Here is a 22,757-nt window from a genome sequence, read left to right on the forward strand (position 1 = left end):
TCATAGCCCGCGCTGCTGTGTCCTGGCTGCCTGCAGCGTCAGGATGTACAGGAGTTCAGGTGACTGCAGGAGTTCAGGTGACTGCAGTGCAGCATGGGCCCTGAGAAGAGAAGACAGCCAGGACAGGGAGAGTGGTGACAGGAGAGATAAGTAACTTTATTATTTTACAGTCTGATATGGAGGTCTAATGGGGGGTCTGCAGAGGTCTAATGGGAGTCTGTAGTGGTCTATGAGGGGTCTGGAGGTCTGACATGGGGGTCAGGAGGTCTAACTTTGAGGGTCTGGCGTTCTGGCTGGGGGTCTGAAGTGGTCTAATGGTGGTCTGGGGGTATGACTGGGGGTCTGGAGGTCTAATGGGGGTCTGATTGGGGGTCTGAAGGTCTGGAGGTCTTTTGGGGGTCAGATATGGGGGCATGAAGGTCTAATGGGGGTCTGGAGGTCTGATATGGGGGTCTGGTCTGAGGTCTGATATGTGGGTCTGGAGGTCTTATATGGGGATCTGGAGGTCTAATGGGGGTCTGATATGGGGTCTTATCTGGGGTCTTATATTGGGTCGGGATCTTACATCGAGGTCTAATGGGGGTCTCATCTGAGGTTTAAAACTGGTGTTTTATATGGGGTCTGACATAGAGGTCTAAAGGGGGTTTGGTCTGAGATGGGGATCTCATTTAGGGTTTTATATGGGGGTCTGATCTGAAAGGAAGGGGGGATTTTTTTGTACTAGCGCACAATATAAAGGGGTGTTTTATGTGTGGTACCGGTATTTTCAGGGGGACTATTTCTGCAGGAAAGTATTGGGGAGCACAGTGGACACAGTATTGGGGGTGGCAGGATGGGGTGTTGAGAAGGTGGAAGGATGATGGAAAACTAGGAAAGTAGGATGTCTGTTTGTTAAACTCTGCAGATATGAGGCGCGGCTGAAAAGTCACCATGGTGGTCTGGTCTAACAGGAGAATAAGAGGAAAGAGAATATCTACATGAGAGAAGAGAAGTCACTAGATGTAAGAGGTGCGTGACGCTGTATGACCCTGTATGTTCTGTTTTCCAAGTATGTCTTTAAAGGGGTTGTCCACTTTTTTTTTTTTGTATGAGCGCTGCCTTCTCTGCTCTGTTTACCTGCTCATCACTGCAAATGCTATGACGAGCAGGTGAACAGAACAGAGAAAGCAGCTCTTATATGAATGCTGCCCTCTCTCCAAATAGCTGGGGGCTGTGGGCACAGAGGGCATTACTACTATGGAGGGGGCACAGAGGGCATTACTAATATGAAGGGGGCACAATGGGCATTTCTACTATGGAGGGGGCACAGAGCCAGAGGGCATTACTACAATGAAGGGGGCACAGTGGGCATTATTACTGTGAAGGGGGCACAATAGGCATTATTACTGTGAAGGGGCACAATGGGGATTTCTACTATAAAGGGGCACAGAGGGCATTACTAGCACAGTGGGCATTACTACTATTAAGGGGGCAAAATGGGCATGATTACTGTGAAGGGGCAAAATGGGCATTATTACTATGAAGGGGGCACAGTGGGCATTATTACTATAAAAGGGGCACAATGGGATTATTACTATGAAGGGGACACAATGGGGATAATTACTGTGAAGGGGGCACAAAAAAATAATAATGGAGATCTGGGCTTCTTGTCCCCGGTACAAATGGTGACAGATTCCCTTTAATAGAATAGTATCTGGGAATGCTACTTAAATTAAAGCAGCACATGAAGCCATAGTTAAAGACTTAATTAAAAAAAAACTCATTGATGTTTAAATTATTTTGCATGCCTTTACTGTGCACTTATTGTAATCACTGCTTCAATTGTGAGTAGAAGTTATAAGATGCTACCAATTTAAAAGGGTCCTTTAAATTATTTTGGGCTTTCTTTAAGGCTTAAAGTGAGTTTTACTGGAAAGCAAAAGGTCCATTTACATCTATTAATACTCCCTATTATTTAGCATTAATTCTTTTTATTTTACTGGGGTGAAATACACTGACAAAAATAAATTTTATTATCGTTCATTTACAGTATATTTTCATCGAGTCAAGAGCTTAGAGGCTAGAAAATGTGCTCATCTGAAAAGCAATTTTCTCACGATCTAGCTGCAATCAGCAGCAACTACAGCCTAATAAATTAGACCCTTTGGCCAAGATGTATCTAGAAGTTAAAAAAAAAATACTCCTAATATCAAATATAACTTCTCAGGTCTGTGTTATATTTTTCTGTATGTTTTTTTTCCTGGACAGGATTATTTACTCTATTATATTAGAGCTTGCACAAAAATGTGGATACATGTATTACCCTTTATGGAAGAGATCATCTGGAGTTGGGGCAATGCAGCTGCAGTAAGCCATTGTGTCTCTAAGCCCTCATTCACTTGAAAAAAAAAGGACAGCACACGCAATTTGTGCAGCGATGGGTGCACATCTCCAGGGGGAGTGGAAAGCTTTCCCAGGTTGATCAGTTAATCTGCATATAATTAGAAAAAAATGGATGGAGACAGCATATCCTGTTGGGAATTTATTCCAGATGCAATGTTTTGGCTATAGAGCCTTTATCAAGCATTGCTTGATAAAGGCTCTATAGCTGAAACGTTACATCTGGAATAAAGTTCCAACAGGACATGCTGTCTCCGTCCTTTTTTCTATAATTATAAGCCCTCATTCGGACGGCCAATAGGAAACATGTCTAGTCCATGTGTTTTTTCTTGCAGACCAATGTGGAAAAATCGTCATCTGAAGAGACTGATTAAATTGAGTGGATCAATCCTCAGTCTGTTCTAAACTCGGACAGCACCCAGATGGGAAAAACGCCAATATGAAATTAGCCACAGGGTCAGTTCACACATCAAGGATTTGTTGTGTATGAAATCTACAAAAAGTCTGCAAGTACATCTGTCAGTTGCTAATTTAATTGAAAGAAATCTGCATGTTAATACAATGTACTTTGCTTATGATTTCTCCCAGTGATAAATTCATGTAAGTGATGATGTCGCCACCTACAATTTCTATATTTCAAGAGAGCCGCCCCATTACAGGATCAGTAGCCTAAAGGGGTACCTGTACATAGAAATAACAGGTGTGTCGACGTAGGGCGTTCAGAGGTAGCAGATGCACCTGGGTCCCTGTGCCTTAGTGGGCCCAAAGGCCCCAATTGCTGCAGAAGAACATATTTTTAACCATGATACCAGATTTTGAATTGGCGCCCAAGAGTTTCAAGTCTTATATGTCTTGCAGGTTAAAAAAAAATTATAGCTCATATTGCTTTCCAAATATTTAGGTTACTGTAGGTTTTTTTTTCACTACATTAAATGATTTTCACAAAACAAACCTCGGCATTAAAAGATGCCTGATTCTAATGGAATTGGTAATTGGATAATTTGATGCAGAATGTACATTAGGATTTACAATACAGCAATAATCCATTTCTGGTGTGCTATTACGTGTGGAAACTCTTGACGGTCTCACATACTTCAGAAAGAAATGTTTAACAGCAAGAATTTTTAATGCAAAGTTAATAAAGTACATTGATCAACAGTAGTCAATAAAATGAAATATTACGTAATTAGGAATGACCCATCCTCCACATATGGGGTTACTAAATACAAAGCAATAAATCTAAAAAAAAAGCCATGATTAGTAAAATATTGCGTAAGTCAAATAACATTCTATCTGAAAAGTCCAAAAAATAATTGGCTAAGATAAAAATAAAGATATAAATAAGATGTTTGGCAACCTATATAATTACTGCAAGGTGTTAAAATGGTTGTCCAATGTAAATTATTGATGGGTTTCTAAATAATAAAGTAATTAAACTAACTGGAAATGGTATGAATGGCCCAATTTCTGTCCTCTCATGGTCCCAGAAGTGTAGCTTCTTTTTCTGACCTATGATGTTCTGACATAGTCACCAAACTTCCTCCTTCTTTCTGTGTTGGTTAAATGATGAAGGGAACTAGCAGTCTGGATGAGTTCTCCTTCTTTGTCTTTGAATTAACCGTAATGGAGAAAAGGGTTGGCTTAGCTAATGAACCCAGCCAGGCAACCAGCCCCCTTCATACAGGCGGCCAACACAGAGAGGGATGAAGGCTGCATAGGAATGTCAACAAAAGCTACAGTTCTAGGACCACAAGAGGAGGTCTGACCACAAAACACTGGTGAAGATCTCAAAATTACTGCTTCTACTCCGCATACATCACAGTGTACCTGGAAAAAGAGCGATGCCGGCATCATTGAAGAGGAGAGGGTGTACTGTAATGTATGTGGTGCAGTAATGAAGTCCACACCTGCGAGCATCCTTTCTTCACTACGCCTGCACCGCATACCAAATGGCTGAAGATTTTACCCAAACTCAGGGTCAGGTAGGATGCCATGAACACTGCCTGTCCCTGTCAATCAAGTCTAGACGGGCATGGCCAGAGATGGGAGAATGGAGCCTCTAGGAGCAGGAACAATGCCCCCCCTGCTCCTAAAGGCTCATTTGCCTATAATAAATCTTCCTATCTTCTCAATAACGGCAGCACGTAATGAAATTAGACTAATATATTTATGTTCAGTTGACATCAGCACATCACTAATGTCAGTCAGGTTAATGCCCATGTTTCTTCTGACAGAAGCCCTTTAAGAGCGCTGTATGTTTATTTCCAAAGCACAAAATTCTGTCTTGGTCGTGTGAAAATCAGTGACATTACTCTTTTCAGAGCTATAGCTTGTAACAAGCTAAGCACTTGTGATCGTGAAACTATATCATAGAGGGATTCCAAAACCATTTTTACGTTTATGATCTTACTATTTTTCCAAAACAATAAAGTTCTATGTAATTAAATGGAATATATAACATAAGTCAATTCCATTCAGCTACAATACCATCACAGCCCATAGATACTTTTTTTTTCAAAAGTCCTTTTAAAGGGGTTTTCTGGGATTATGATATTGATGGCCTATCCTCAGGTAAGGGACTGACTCCTGACACCCCACGGATCATCTGTTAGAAGAGGATGTGGCTCTCTGGGGAGAACTGCAGTGCAGTCCTATTCAAGCACTGTGTTTGGTAAGCTGTGAGGAGGCCACCATGCTAACCAGAGCAAACAGCTGATCGTCAGGGATCCTGGGAGTCAGACCTAGGCTGATCTGATATTGATGACTTGTTCTAAGGATAAGCCACCAATATCTGATCAGTAGGGTGCTGACTCCCGACACCCAACAGATGAGCTGTTAGAAGAGGCTGCGGCTCTTTGGTAAGCACTACAGTGCAGTCCCATTCAAGCACTGTGTTTGGTCATCTGATTGTCGTGGATGCTGGGAGTCAGGCCTCCACCAAAGAGGCTGAAACTCTCCGGTAAGCACTACAGTGCATTCCTATTCAAGCACTGTGTTTGCTCATCTCATTGTCGTGGATGCTGGGAGTCAGGCCTCCACCATAGGCTGTGGCTCTCCGGTGAGCACTACAGTGCAGTCCCATTCAAGCACTGTAGCTGATCGTCGTGGATGCTGGGAGTCAGGCCTCCACCGATCTGATATTAATGACTTGTCCTAAGGATAAGCCACCAATATCTGATCAGTAGGGTACTGACTCCTGACACCCAACACATCAGCTGTTAGAAGAGGCTGCGGCTCTTTGGTAAGCACTACAGTGCAGTCCCATTCAAGCACTGTGTTTGGTCATCTGATTGTCGTGGATGCTGGGAGTCAGGCCTCCACCAAAGAGGCTGAAACTCTCCGGTAAGCACTACAGTGCATTCCTATTCAAGCACTGTGTTTGCTCATCTCATTGTCGTGGATGCTGGGAGTCAGGCCTCCACCATAGGCTGTGGCTCTCCGGTGAGCACTACAGTGCAGTCCCATTCAAGCACTGTAGCTGATCGTCAGGGATGCTGGGAGTCAGGCCTCCACCGATCTGATATTAATGACTTGTCCTAAGGATAAGCCACCAATATCTGATCAGTAGGGTACTGACTCCTGACACCCAACACATCAGCTGTTAGAAGAGGCTGAGCACTACAGTGCAGTCGCATTCAAGCACTGTGTTTGGTCATCTGATTGTCGGGGATGCTGGGAGTCAGGCCTCCACCAATATGATATTGATGACTTGTCCTGAGGATAGGCCATCAATACAAAAATCTCAGACAACCTTTTAAAATATCTCCAATATCTTATGTAATAGGAAGGAAATTTGGAGGAAACAAAACTGAATTATTTGCTTAATGCAAGCTTGTCCACTTAATAGCATAGTTGGCAGATATATGATGGTTCAGAAGCTGAGGTCTCCATGAGTTTTAAATCCAGGTTTAGATCACATATTCACTATCTTGCAAAAAAAAAAATGTTTCCTTCTTCATCATAATGCTGCAAATGATCAGAATACTGGTGTATATGCCTCACGCCACAGTTATTAAGGGTTTTAGACACCTTCCCTTGCTTTAAACAAAGACATATGTTTTAGTGAGAGAGATACAGCACTATGTGCCAACATTACTTTGGAATATATGGTATCAGTTTAGGTGGCATAATCAGTGGTATAAACTTGGTGGTTTAGACTAGACAGTCTAAAAGAGTTCCGGATTTATCCTTCAGCATCAGCCACTGTGGTAATGTAAATCTAAAGGTCGCTATAAACGCTAGCCTAAAGTGGTCTATTTCAACCAAAACTATTGTTTGTTGGTTAAAATGTATTGTTTGAAAACAAGTTGGTCGTGTTTAATTTTTTCATCTGATAGTCTTTAAAAAGTTATTTTATTCAGAGAGAGATAGTTTGCGAATGAAAGATCTTTCTTTGAAAGAACATTCCTAGAAAAATTATTTGTCCATCATCCAGTTTCATTGAACACATATGGCCAGTTTAAATGACTGTAACAGAAAATATGGCCTAAAATTTGTATGGCTGAGTTTGCAAAACAGTCATTCATCAAATGTTTGTTCAACTACTGCTTAATCATCAACCAACTTCTAGCTAATGTGTATGGCCACCTTTAGATATTATCAGAAAAATCTGGGGTTCTCATGCAGTTTTTTTTTAACAACAATAATGCCGATAGCATCCAATAAGTTCTGAGCTTTCTTTCATTCACAGCTTGGTACGAAATAAAAGAAGTAACCTGATTAGTTGTTATGGACAACACTGGCACTCTGCGTTTTTTTTGCAGGAAACAAGTTTTATTTTTTAGAATACCGGCCTTAGTTACATTATTCAGTATGCACAATTCATGCTCCTTCTGGAATACCAGCATTGCTATTCATACATGGTTCAGAATAAATATAATTCAGAAGCACCTTAAAGCATTTCAAGTCACCAATTAAACATTTAGTTTTTTAGTACGTAGTGAGGCTTATTATTTATGCAGCTTTAAACCAAAGCATATCCTCAAGGGAAGCCTATCCAGTGACAAATTAATACCTTGGAGAACATAGCTGAACAGTGGCAATGAACTCATTTACTCCCCCAATAATGAAGAATGACTTCTTGTATTAGCACAAGGATGACTGTTACCATGGTGATCTGAACTTACCTCATGGCTTCTCGAAGAGCTCCTCTCTCACTAAGAGTAGTATGTTTGATGTCATCAAAATTATTTTCCAGTTTCTCACATTTCTGTAAAAATAATAAATATGGCATCAACATTAATTACTGTGGTTTCAAATTTTTATGGAAAATTGTTAATCGAGTATTGTTTGAAATAAAACAATGTTCTTTGTTGGTAGATTATGCTAAATTGTAGATATAAGGATAGGGCACATTTACATCTGCCATTACATAAGTTACAGCTTTGCATAAGTAAAACATTCCCCTTGAAGTTTTTGCAACTAACTATGAAAAGAAAACGTCATAATGGTTCATATATTTCCAACCAAATCCTTAGGACAAGTCCATAGCTGCGTTGAGCTTTGTGTACTTCTGATCTATCAGAAGAACTGAAAAATAAGAAATAGCACAAACTAACCCTCAGCAAAGACTACTTTTTCATTTTTCTGTTCTTCTGACCGATCAGTAGAATGCAAAGCTCAAAGCAAGTGTGAAGCCAACCTAACAAGAAGAAGGGTCTGATCATTGGGAGGCTGATGCTTTTTATTTGCTCTTTGCAGCATTTTAACTGTAAATGGGGCATCCAAAGGAGCCCCATTTACAAGGAAAAACAGGAATTTGATACAGGCAGAGCTGATAAGAGTCTGCTAAGACCTAGTATCTCCACTCTGACCAAGACACCTGGGGACTACATAGTTTTTGGGTCCAAATAGAGAAAACAGCATAGCTGCTTCCTCTATTCACTTATTGAGTGTTGTGCACTGAACAAAAGAGAAAGCAGAATTGGTAATAAACCATTTTAATATTCTCCTTGGAGTCCCTGGCTGTCATTGATAGCTTGGGACCTTACCTGCTCCTACTAGATTGCAGGAACAGGACCTTTATTCCCACTCTGTACATGTATGACACTCCGAAAGCCTTAAAGCCCAGAACCAAGCCTATATGGGTTAACCCATTTTGATAGAATTGTCCTTCATAATGAATTGATTATAGGATGTTATGCTGTTGGGATCCCCAGTGATCAGCTGTAATCCAAATGCAATTGTTTAGTTTTCTGCACTGTCATCAAATAGGAAGTAATGTGTTACACAGCTCAAATTAATGGCCATATAAAGGATAAATATGTTGAATCTTCCAAAGTGAGAAACTGAATTTTCTAAACTACACAACTCTTTTAAAATGGTGTATCGTGTAGAACAGACAAATGTATTCTTAGAAATCTTAAGGTAAAAAATATGGATATAACAAAAATAGTGGTTTTACATGGTCCTACACTGGAATAGAAACTTTCTTTATTGAAAGATATTCTTAAGAAATCATACAAGAGATAAAAAGACTGGAGAATCACACATTTCTTAGCTGAAGAAATTTGATCAGGGCCACACATTGCAACAATGGAGTAAGATATTATGCAATGAATATAACAATATTTTATAGAAAATGCTTTGAATATCTTTCTTTGATCACACATTCTTTGGAAAGAACTGCCAACCAAATTTGTGAAAGCTGTTCCATGGCCTATGAAATGAGAAATATAGTCTCTTGAGCTTCGGTATGATGTGACATATCTTTGATAAGTAGGGGGAAAGGATTCAGTGTACTGCATGCATCTTAAACACAAGAAATCACCTTAACAGCTTGGCCTCTGAACATTAATCTTTCAAGAAATTCTATTGTGAAGAACCAAAGCAGGTGCTTTTCCTTGGCTCGTTTTACACTTCTCTAAAATTCTTTTAAGAAATACAAATCTTGGGTGGATTACATCTGTCGTCTCTGTGTGGCTTTTACCACATGGAGAATAAATTCAGCTGCATTGATAGGAATAGATTTCGCGGATCACTTTGTCCTTTCTACCACGAAACACAAGCATCTTCTAAAGCATTTGCAACTCAAGCAGCGGTGAAGTATTTAAGCACTTCATGCCCTTCCAGAGATACTACAAGTGTTTAGATATTCTGATTGCATCCACTTCTGACTGTACAGCACAACACATTTCAAATCTGCATAACTGAAGTACGTATCCAGTATGCTATCAATGAAGATGAGGGCCAGAGCGCACATTTATAGTGCATAGTCTATCAGCTAAAACAGAACACTGCTTAAGGACATGCACAATGTGCTGCATATGTTCCCAGGTTGATTGACATAATATTTGAAAATAAATAAATTAACATAGAAAATAAGAATCTGTTCACACTGGCATCTTGATTTCTAGGCTACATTACTAGGAAAATGTGTTGCTTTTAATGGGGATCTTTTTGCCACCCTTTTTTCCCCCTCAAGAATAGGGCTACAGATATACCTGCTACCAAAAATATGAGAAATCTTGACAAAAATCTTGAAGTATATCCCATAGACCTTTGAATTTGTATTTCACGATGATTGTCTCCTTGGATTTTGTTTTTTCTGACTTTACTAATATCAATGATTGGATTTCTTGTACAAGTTATATTTAATGCAAGCTGTAGTTATTAATATGTATGTTATTTATATACAGCGGCCAAAATTTACAAAGAACCCATGGAAAGAAAGGCAATAGTATACATTGCTAATTGTGTTCAGTCAATGATCACAAAAACAAGGTGGTGCACCCTTTATTTTGGGTTCTACCACAGAATATATGTTAACGCAGGGTTATATTAATACTGGGTGGCATCTGCCTTTGATGCGAGGCAAGTTGCCACACTGGCATGGTAACGGTTTTACAGCTGATGGATACCCTCCTGTAGTACAGTATGTCATTCAAAGCTCTTTCAACTTGGACCTGTAGTTAAACCAAGGTGGTTGTTGGCTGCTGTGTATAGGAGCAGGATTGGCAACCAGAATTTTCTTTTTTTTTGGGATAACTTATCCCAAAATCACGGACAACCAACATTTGTACGGACAAACTGGAAAACCAAAATGAATGATAAAGATTATAAGTAATACATGTCTATAGCTCAATATACTAATAAGAACTCATTAACAGCATTTACTGTGAGCTGTAAAATGATGATAATTACCACCAAAATAATCTAATCAAGTCCCACCAGCCTAAAAAAAGTCAAGGACACATCTTTTTTTTTTTCACGGACACAGGAAAAAAGTTGCCTATTTTTGTGGACTGCCCAGTAATTTCTGGACAGTTGGCAACCTTGCATAGGAGATCTGTTGCTCTATCCATTCCCGAACATTCTCAATGGAGGAGAAATTTGACGATCAAGTGTGTGAGTGGGCTTTATTTGATGCACCACCACATGTCCTAACTGAATTAGACAAGGTAGTAGATTTGGTTCCACAATGTCCTGGAATCCTGGGGGATTTTATTCACCATTGCTTGTGGTGGATTTTAACTTATTAATAAAACACTTTAGGTTTTACTGCTGGACTATCTTTTTTTCTAAACTGCAATACTCTTATTGGGTCAGAGTCCATGCCATTATCAGGAGCCAGTGAGGAACATTTACAAAGTGGGGAAGGGGACGGGCCTCTTCATAACTATGGCAGAACCACCGCCAGCTTAGGGGATTATTAAGACTGGCGTCTAAAACACTGGTCTTAATAAATGTGCCCCTTTGTATTTACTAAAATGTTACTTCACTACAATTTAGATCATCTACCCTTCTAATAGAAAAAAAGAATACACTTTTTTTTGTGGCAGTGCATCTTTAATATAGTTGAACAAATCACTAAAAATATGATTTGAGTTGAATTCAATTGAATCTATAGATAGATTGGATAGAGCAGTGTTTCCCAACCATTGTGCCTCCAGCTGTTGCAAAACTACAACTCCCAGCATGCCCGGATAGCATTTGGCTGTGCGGGCATTCTGGGAGTTGTAGTTTTGTAACAGCTGGAGGCACACTTGTTGGGAAACACTAGGATAGAGGTCCAAATCGATTCTACCTGAACCAAAACTGCTCCAAAGAACATGTGTATATGATGCACTGAGGTCTACCAAGACTCATATGTTCCCTTTATTTCTATTAGTCACCAAACAATTTGGATTCAGATGCAACTCCAATTTTTTATACGTTTTATAAATTTGTTTAGAATCAATTTGCTCATCTCTCATCTTTAAATATTAACTTATCTGAAATCCTAGGTCGAAAAAAATTAAAACAATACTTAGGCTCCTTCAAAAAACAAGACATTTATTTAGACTTAGTAGCAAAATATATGTATTAATATATCACACTAATGAATCTGTTAACCGGAAGCTTCTGTGGGTGGTATCTATTGTTTGCTTTATTTATTTTTCTCATCTGTTTCTTATTGCATGCTTGTTCTATCTTTCAAATATTTCATCTTTAGAAGGAAAAAAAAAGTTCTTCAGTTCTTTCTTTTAGAGTTTTCTTTTATAAAGTATAAAAAGTCCCACAGAGAAACCATCCCACCGAGCTACTGTGTGACTATAGACTTTGTAGGTACTGTCTGCATGAACACCATTGAACTTTTCTCTTGTCAACTAATCCATAGAGTTCAATGTAATTCCATTCTGCAGAGTCGGTTGGTAAGATGCGACATTGGATTTTTTAAAATAGTGTTGAAGGAAATCTCCTAAAAGTGAACATTTGCTGTAAGATGAAGCTTCTGTTTTTCAATACAAGCTTAAATAAAACCTGTGATCAGAAAAGCATAATAAAGCACCTTATATCACCTTTGATTCACAGAATTCTGAAATTTCCAAATACATTTTAGGTTTAATGTTCATGTTTCGCTTCTGTTAAAAAAGGCATTTCTCCCAAATATACCCATACATTTTATTTACTATTTTCTATATTTAGCAAAGTTTTCTTTAAAGAGGGCCTATCACCACTCCTGCATCTTCAGAAAGCAGTTGGCCCTACAATAAAATATTCAGAACATAATATTGGATCTATTTAAATACATAAAACAAAACAACACTAAAAACTTTACTGTCCTAGACCACTAGGGTATATAATACCATGTAGGCCCTTTGCTGTTCTAGACCACTAGTGTATACAGTACATTTAAGCCCTTTATTGTCCAAGACCACTAGAATATACAGTACTATTTAAGCCCTTTATTGTCCTAGATCACTAGGATATACAGTACTATGTAAGCCCTTTACTGTCCCAGACCACTAGAATATACAGTACTATTTAAGACCTTTACTGTGCCAGACCACTAGGATATATAGTACCAGGTAAGTCCTTTACTGTCCCAGACCACTAGGATATATAATACTATTTGAGCCCTTTACTGTCCCAAACCACTAGGATATACAGTACTATTTAAGCCCATTATTGTCCTAAATCACTAGGATATACAGTACTATTTAAGCCCTTTTTCTGTCCTACACCATTAGGATATACCGTACCATTTAAGCTCCTTACTGTCCTAGACCGCCAGGGTATACAGCAGCATTTAAGCCCTTTACTACCCTAGACCGCTAGGATATACTGTACCATTTAAGCCATCTAGTTCATTAGTCCATCATAAATTATTCTGCTGTACTCTCCAGGTACTTTGGGGTATTTTTAGCTTTCAGCAGGAATGACTAAATCTCTACTGACATAACTGTTTATGTGGGCACTCTTCTGGTGCCATTGTAGACATGGGCACCAATCTGGCATAGTTTATGAAGGGCACTCTTTTGGCTATGAGGGTACTTTTAATTGATGTCTTCTAGTAGCACTGTCATTGGGAGTACTCTGGCTGTCCTTATACAGGCAAATTATTTGTCTGCTATAGAGCAGAATTATTTATCTGTGCAGTAGGGCAAATTTTTATTTAATAACAGGTAACTTTGGGCGACCCCCACACAGTGTATAACAGCTCTCCACACCGCAGTGTATAACAGCTCTCCACACCACAGTGTATAACAGCGCTCCACACTGCAGTGTATAACAGCGCTCCACACCACAGTGTATAACAGTGCTCCACACCACAGTGTGCAATGGCGCTCCACACAACAGTGTATAATGGTGCTCAACACCACAGTGTATAACAGCTCTTCACACCACAGTGTATAACAGCGCTCCACACCACAGTGTATAACAGTGCTCCACACCACAGTATGCAATGGCGCTCCACACAACAGTGTATAATGGTGCTCAACACCACAGTGTATAACAGCTCTTCACACCACAGTGTATAACAGCGCTCCACACCACAGTGTATAACAGTGCTCAACACCACAGTGTATAACAGCTCTCCACACCACAGTGTATAACAGCGCTCCACACCGCAGTGTATAACTAGTGATGAGCGGCAGGGGTCATATTCGAATTCGCGATATTTCGCGAATATTTTTTAGAATATTCGTCGAATATTCGAAAATTCGTGATTTTTTTTCTTTAAAAAAATCGGCAAGGTAATGATTGTGTAATATGCGAATTTTCGTAATTAGAATTTTCGGATTCAAATTTTTTATTGCGAATTTTTCAACTTACAACTATTAGAAAAGAAGATTATTGCACTATATTAGCTAAATTGCTCTATATTAGATTTTTTTAATATTCGCTATATTGCTAACAGTTTTTTCGAATATTCGTAATATATAGCAATATAGCGAATATTCAAAAAAACTAATATAGAGCAATTTAGCTAATATAGTGCTATAATCTTTTTTTTTATAGTTGTAATTTTTTTCCAATCTGAACTTCAGATGAGAAAAAAATTACAACTATTAGACAAAGAAGATTATAGCACTATATTAGCTAAATTGCTCTATATTCGTTTTTTTTCGAATATTCGCTATATTGCTATAACTTCGTTTTTTCGAATATTTGTAATATTCTAAAACAAGAATATATAGCAATATAGCGAATATTCTAAAAAAACGAATATAGAGCAATTTAGCTAATATAGTGCTATAATCTTTGTCTAAAAGTTGAAAAATTCGCAATAAAAATTCGAATTACGAAAATTCGCATATTGCGCAATCATTACCTTGCCGATTTTTTCAAGAAAAAAAAAATCGTGCATTTTCGAATATGACCCCTGCCGCTCATTACTACTCCTAAAGTCAAGTATATTGCAGCCTTCTTATTGGCCCACAATTTAGAAGCAGGAAGGGATCATGTGTACTGATTTAAAAAAAAAAAAAAATCGGGAAAAAAAATAATAGGAAAAAAAATCGGAAAAATTTCGGGGAAAAAAAAAATCGAATATTCGAAATTACGAATATATAACTATATTCGAAATATTCGCAAATTTTCGAAGTACCTATATTCGCGATAAAAATTCGAAATTCGAATATTCGTAATCAACACTATGTATAACAGCCCTCCACACCGCAGTGTATAACAGCGCTCCACACTGCAGTGTTTAACAGCGCTCCACACCGAAGTGTATAACAGCTCTCCACACCGCAGTGTATAACAGCACTCCACACCGAAGTGTATAACAGCTCTCCACACCGCAGTGTATAAAAGCCCTCCACATCACAGTGTATAACAGCGCTCCACACCGCAGTGTATAACAGCTCTCCACACCGAAGTGTATAACAGCTCTCCACACCGCAGTGTATAACAGCACTCCACACCGCAGTGTATAACAGCACTCCACACCGCAGTGTATAACAGCGCTCCACACCGCAGTGTATAACAGCGCTCCACACCGCAGTGTATAACAGCCCTCCACACCGCAGTGTATAACAGCTCTCCACACCGCAGTGTATAACAGCGCTCCACACCGCAGTGTATAACAGCTCTCCACACCGCAGTGTATAACAGCGCTCCACACCGCAGTGTATAACAGCCCTCCACACCGCAGTGTATAACAGCTCTCCACACCGCAGTGTATAACAGCACTCCACACCGCAGTGTATAACAGCGCTCCACACCGCAGTGTATAACAGCCCTCCACACCGCAGTGTATAACAGCCCTCCACACCGCAGTGTATAACAGCTCTCCACACCGCAGTGTATAACAGCGCTCCACACCGCAGTGTATAACAGCGCTCCACACCGCAGTGTATAACAGCGCTCCACACCGCAGTGTATAACAGCTCTCCACACCGCTGTGTATAAAGGCTCTCCACACCGCTGTGTATAAAAGCTCTCCACACCGCAGTGTATAACAGCTCTCCACACCGCAGTGTATAACAGCTCTCCACACCGCAGTGTATAACAGCTCTCCACACTGCAGTGTATAACAGCACTCCACACCGACGTGTATAACAGCTCTCCCACCGCAGTGTATAACAGCACTCCACACCGCAGTGTATAACAGCACTCCACACCGCAGTGTATAACAGCGCTCCACACCGCAGTGTATAACAGCCCTCCACACTACAGTGTATAACAGCTCTCCACACTACAGTGTATAACAGCTCTCCACACCACAGTGTATAACAGCTCTCTACACTACAGTGTATAACAGCTCTCCACACCGCAGTGTATAAAAGCTCTCCACACCGCAGTGTATAACAGCACTCCACACCGCAGTGTATAACAGCACTCCACACCGCAGTGTATAACAGCGCTCCACACCGCAGTGTATAACAGCCCTCCACACTACAGTGTATAACAGCTCTCCACACTACAGTGTATAACAGCTCTCCACACCACAGTGTATAACAGCTCTCCACACCGCAGTGTATAACAGCTCTCCACACCGCAGTGTATAACAGCTCTCCACACTGCAGTGTATAACAGCACTCCACACCGACGTGTATAACAGCTCTCCCACCGCAGTGTATAACAGCACTCCACACCGCAGTGTATAACAGCACTCCACACCGCAGTGTATAACAGCGCTCCACACCGCAGTGTATAACAGCCCTCCACACTACAGTGTATAACAGCTCTCCACACTACAGTGTATAACAGCTCTCCACACCACAGTGTATAACAGCTCTCTACACTACAGTGTATAACAGCTCTCCACACCGCAGTGTATAAAAGCTCTCCACACCGCAGTGTATAACAGCACTCCACACCGCAGTGTATAACAGCACTCCACACCGCAGTGTATAACAGCGCTCCACACCGCAGTGTATAACAGCCCTCCACACTACAGTGTATAACAGCTCTCCACACTACAGTGTATAACAGCTCTCCACACCACAGTGTATAACAGCTCTCTACACTACAGTGTATAAAAGCTCTCCACACCGCAGTGTATAAAAGCTCTCCACACCGCAGTGTATAACAGCTCTCCACACCGCAGTGTATAAAAGCTCTCCACACCACAGTGTATAACAGCTCTCCACACCGCAGTGTATAACAGCTCTCTACACCGCAGTGTATAACAGCTCTCCACACCGCAGTGTATAACAGCTCTCCACACCACAGTGTATAACAGCTCTCCACACTACAGTGTATAAAAGCTCTCCACACCACAGTGTATAACAGCACTCCACACCACAGTGTATAACAGCTCTGCACAACACAGTGTATAACAGCTCTGCACAACACAGTGTATAACAGCACTCCACACCGCAGTGTATAACAGCACTCCACACCGCAGTGTGTACAGATGAAGAAATCTGACAAATGTTAATACCAACCAGATATTTTTGACAATATAGAAGTGTTTTTAATAGTGACAACTGGATTTTAATCTGTTCCTTACAAAGGGAAGAAGTAGATCTGCTACACAAATATAGTATACACGGCAGGTATTACAAGACGTCTCTAGTCTGCAACAGACAGAGATACATCAATCTGATTTTAAATCTCTTTCAAGTATCACATGATGTTCACAGCTGCTACGGTATAAAACAAGCAGATATCATAATTCACAGCAATAAACGAGATACAGAATTTTGCTAGTTTTTGTTCAGTATAGAGGTAAGCTAATTGATTGTAAATGAATCAAATTTGTCTCTAGTTTGCTAAAATGTCACATAACAGCCAAATCCAATTCTTTTGCAATACTATTTGGATGAATCCTTTGAAATGGCGGCCACCATTTTACAGACCAGAAGACAGAGAAGAAGGCATCTGCCACCAAAAAGGGATCATTTGTGGACCATGATTTGATGGAACAATACAATCTGACAGTGCAGTGTGTTATTGAACTGGCTGTTTGTTACCATCCATTTACCCATAGCCATATGCGTTCTTGTCACGTTGACATTACTAATGCTGACATATCTTTTAAGAACTTGAAAGGGTTTGGACATAGTCCTAGGAGACCTATGTGTGTATCAGGGCAATCTCTGCACTTTCTGTACCCAAATCAAACCTGCTGACCCATTCATTTGAATTTGACCAGAAACAAATTTCAAGCAATTCGCCCACCTGCAGTACACTAACTAAATGAAAGGAGATAAAGCGGAAGAACTGATGAGAAAAAAATTATTTTGGAAGCAATCATTTTACACATACATTCACACAGTGAAATCTAGCAAGGACATAAATACCATTGACGCGGCACTTGTAACCACTATGGAGCCGCTTGAGAGAAGAAGCCCAGCTTACGATGCTGCATCGGGTGCAGGGCCAGCTGTGCTAAATCTGTGCTAAAGGGGGCAGCACAGATAGCCAAAATTTGACACTAAGGGTAATTTTTTTTTTTTTTTTTTATATGGTAGCCTGATGGCCAATGGATGGTATCAGTTAGAGGAATCCCAGCCGATCAGCTGCGAGTGCTGTGTTCTCTTCACTGTTTACCTGTCTGCCGTCTATATTGCAGCAGCGAGCAGTATAATTACAGCTTCTCCATCCCACACTCTGTCCCATTCAAATAAATTGGGTAGACGAGCTGTAATTACACTGCTTGCCGCTGCAATGTAGACGACAAGCAAGTAACCAGTGAAGAAATGCAGCTCTGCATTCTCTTCAAAAAGCTGATTGGCTGGGGTGCCGGGATTCCGACCCCCGCCGATCTGACATTAATGACCTATACTGAGAATAGGTCATCATATCTGAAACCAGACAACCCCTTTAAGTGTTCAGTACCAGAATGGCACCAGAATGGAGCTCCATTTTAATTTCAGCAAAGTTGGACTTTATATGGTTCCTATCTTGTGAAGATTTTCTATTTGTCCTAGGTGTTCATTAAAAGCCGCATGTTAGAGACCAATTCACTACTGCGTAAACAAGTGGAACGTTTGCACCTAAGTAATTTGGTCAGTTATTTCCATCAGTTATTGTGAGCCAAAACCATCCGTGAAGCTTACTCAGAGATGCAGTGATGGCTAACCTCCGGCACTCCAGCTGTGGTGAAACTACGGCTTGCAGCATGCTCCATTCATTTCTATAGAGTTCTGAGAAAGGCCAAGCAAGTGTACATCTTGGGAGTTGTAGTTTTACCACAGTTGGAGTGCCGGAGGTTAGCCATCACAGGTATAATGGAAAGGTGTTCTCCTGTTCCGTGTTTTTGACCCGCACCTGTTTTTTGTTCATGAATTATAACTAATGTAAATAATTGACCAAATAATTGAACTATAAACTTGGCCTTACCTATAAATGGCAGCAAAATCTTAATCATGGTTAAAAAGCATGGAATAGGACAATTACTTTTTTAGTGTATTCTGTTCATACAGTGCTTGTACATGAAGGGAAAACATCATCCAAAAAGTACAATACAACATAACAAAAATGCACTATTTTTTTTACATTATTTGTAAGTGGCGTTTGAACTTGTGTAACGTAGTGTGTGTGAATCTAAATACATTTAGGAAGTCTAATGAAATTTCATGCATGTGTTAGCATATGCTGAGCTCTTGTACTGAAGAATCTTTTAAGTCTATTTTCATCTCTGTAGGTGTTAAACATCAGACGTATGAATCAATACACAGAAACAAACAGTGCAAAAAATAAAGCAAGAGTAAAAAAAAAAAACTGTTTTCGATAAAATGATTAAATATGGTGCTGGAGAGGGAGAAAAAGATTCAAACTGCATTTATGTCACCGTCGTGGATTTTCTAGCATCTCCACAGCTGCAGTTTCTTTCATGTTATATAGATGGCAGCATGTTTTATTCAGCAGTAGAAAATCTGGAAATACTACCAATATTTGACTTTTACATTTAGAATTAGACTTGATCTGAAAACCATTAATGTGTTTCTATGGTTTTATAGACATATGTGGTACATTTTGGGCTTCAAGCAGTGGTCTATTGATTTTGATTACTATAGGAACAGCACACATTTTATATAGTCTTGATTACAACATTTCTGACTGTGTGCTCTACATTTACAACATAGAAAAGTTTGGTAGGGATAAAAATCCCATAAAATCTCTTCATTTATTTGTCAGGGGCAGAAGTGGCAGAATGTTCCCTCAACCATCCTTGGTCGGTAAAGATAAATATAAAAGATGGAAAATCACTTATTTCAATAACTGCTCCCTTTTGACCAATTAAAAGTGTTCTTGCTTGTAATACACAATTCACCATTTCCTCCACTTTCATCCTTTCCACACAAGTGCAGCTATTTATGGATGACAGACCAGCCATCCGACCACATATAGTGGGTCTATTTTCTGCAGAGCTTCTTGACTCTCTCCCATATATGTCTTGTATATAATGCCACTTAATGTTCGCTCTCATCAGATGCCTTGATTTGCTGCTGTGAGTGCCTGTCCTAAGGCTAGCAGGATATTGTATTGTATTAAAACAATCATGAACTCTAGGGACAGAGATTTAATACTACCACTTTACAAAGCTTTGGTGCAGAACTCATCTGGAATATGCAGTTCATTTCTGGGCACCAGTCTATAGAAAGGATGCTCTGGAGCTGCAGAGAGTACAAAGGAGAGCGACTAAACTGATATGGAGCATGGAGGGTCCTAGTTATTAAGAAAGATTAAAATAATTACATTTATGTAGTCTTGGGAAGAGACAGATAAGGGGGGGGACATGATTAACCTATACAAATATATAAATGGACCGTACAAATGGTGAAAATCTGTTCCATGTAAAATCCAGTCAAAAGACAAGGGGCTCTGAAGAAAAAGTTAAGTCCTGCGAGGCATAAAGGCTTCTTTACTGTGAGAACTGTGAATCTATGGAATAGTCTACCTCAGGACGTGGTCACAGCAGGAACAGTGGACAGCTTTAAAAAGGGCTTAGAATTGAATTCTTAAAATAAAATATGGGTCTCACTCCCCTTTTTGTACCTATCCTTTGGTTGAACTTAATGGACTTGTATCTTTTTTTTTTACTATATCAACTCTGTAACCATATATGTGTAATAGGCATCATTCCCTCACTTACACCTTTTAGAGAAATTTACCCAAATCAAATCTCCAAACATCTGGATTTGATTTTTACCAGATTTTTTTATTTTTTTTATATAGTTTGTTTAAAATCAATTTGTTCATCCCCTAGTGTACACAGTTCTGTTCATAAAATAATAACAATCACAAACACAATTTTCATTTAAGGTTATCTATCTGAAATGGGTCCTCATCTCCATTACTGCCAATAAATATACCAAATTCAGTGAAGTATCTGAATGGATGAAATCTGCAAAGTTAAGATTAACATCCCATGGCCAGGAGTATCTTGGACCTATTATATATTATTTTCATGAAGGGATCTTTTAGTCTTCATGGGGAAGCACTGAGATAAAGTAGCCATTCTATATGCTCTACACATACTTTAACAGAGTTCTATGCAGAATAAGACTGAGAGGTCAAGAGTAGGGATGAGCGAACTCGAACTGTATAGTTCGGGTTCGTACCGAATTTTGGGGTGTCCGTGACACGGACCCGAACCCGGACATTTTCGTAAAAGTCCGGGTTCGGGTTCGGTGTTCGTCGCTTTCTTCGCGCTTTTGTGACGCTTTCTTGGCGCTTTTTGAAAGGCTGCAAAGCAGCCAATCAACAAGCGTCATACTACTTGCCCCAAGAGGCCATCACAGCCATGCCTACTATTGGCATGGCTGTGATTGGCCAGAGCACCATGTGACCCAGCCTCTATTTAAGCTGGAGTCACATAGCGCCGCCCGTCACTCTGCTCTGATTAGCGTAGGGAGAGGTTGCGGCTGCGACAGTAGGGCGAGATTAGGCAGATTAACTCCTCCAAAGGACTTGATTAACTGATCGATCTGCAGCTGTGGATCATTGAGCTGCTGATCCTCAATTGCTCACTGTTTTTAGGCTGCCCAGACCGTTTGTCAGTCACATTTTTCTGGGGTGATCGGCGGCCATTTTGTGTCTTGTGGTGCCCCAGCACAAGCTGCGACCAAGTGCATTTAACCCTCAATGGTATGGTTGTTTTTTGGCTAAAGCCTACATCAGGGTGAAGCTGTCACACCAAGTGCATTTAACCCTCAGTAGTGTGGTTGGTCAAGCTATCACACCAAGTGCATTTAACCAGCAATAGTCTGTTCATTTTTTGGCCATATACTAAATCAGGGGCAAGCTGCGCCCGTCACCAAGTGCATTTAACCCTCAGTAGTGTGGTTGGTCAAGCTGTGACACCAAGTGCATTTAACCAGCAATAGTCTGTTCATTTTTTGGCCATATACTACATCAGGGGCAAGCTGCGCCCATCACCAAGTGCATTTAACCAGCAATAGTGTGGTTATTTTTTGGCCATATCCCAGTCTAATTCTGTCACTAAATCCATACCGGTCACCCAGCGCCTAAATACTAGGCCTCAAATTTATATCCCGCTAAATCTCTCGTTACCGCTGTCCTGTTGTGGCTGGGAAAGTTATTTAGTGTCCGTCAAAGCACATTTTTTGTTCTGGGTTGAAATACAATTCCCAATTTAGCAATTTAAAAATTTAGTGGTTTCTGCTGTATCAGAGCTATTTGAAATCTATCCCTAAAAGGGTATATAATATTCAAGGTGCACATAGGGTCATTCAGAATAACTTCACACACCCGCTACTGTGCATTTCCAAGTCTAATTCTGTCACTAAACCCATACCTGTCACCCAGCGCCTAAATACTAGGCCTCAAATTTATATCCAGCTAAATCTGTCCTTAGTGCTGTAGCTGGGCGAGTTATTTAGTGTCCGTTCAAGCACATTTCTTGTTCTGGGTTGAAATACAATTCCCAATTTAGCAATTTCATAATTTAGTGGTTTCTGCTATATCAGAGCTATTTGAAATCTATCCCTAAAAGGGTAGATCATATTGAAGGTGCACATAGGGACATTCAGAATAACTTCACACACCCGCTACTGTGCATTTCCAAGTCTAATTCTGTCACTAAACCCATACCTGTCACCCAGCGCCTAAATACTAGGCCTCAAATTTATATCCAGCTAAATCTGTCCTTAGTGCTGTAGCTGGGCGAGTTATTTAGTGTCCGTTCAAGCACATTTCTTGTTCTGGGTTGAAATACAATTCCCAATTTAGCAATTTCATAATTTAGTGGTTTC

At 40.1% G+C, this 22,757-nt stretch overlaps 1 protein-coding gene across 1 annotated transcript in view; it reads right to left on the bottom strand.

Moving 5' to 3' along the window:
- Positions 1–22,757, bottom strand: part of DPYD (dihydropyrimidine dehydrogenase) — a 1,350,396-nt gene that overhangs the window by 1,076,310 nt on the left and 251,329 nt on the right. Inside the window, exon 3 of the mRNA XM_044302252.1 lies at positions 7,506–7,588. Within this exon, the coding sequence (XP_044158187.1) occupies positions 7,506–7,588 (83 nt within the window). The remainder of the gene's footprint in view (positions 1–7,505; positions 7,589–22,757) is intronic.

The sequence above is a fragment of the Bufo gargarizans genome, chromosome 7, assembly GCF_014858855.1.
Source record: "Bufo gargarizans isolate SCDJY-AF-19 chromosome 7, ASM1485885v1, whole genome shotgun sequence".
Lineage (NCBI taxonomy): Eukaryota > Metazoa > Chordata > Amphibia > Anura > Bufonidae > Bufo > Bufo gargarizans.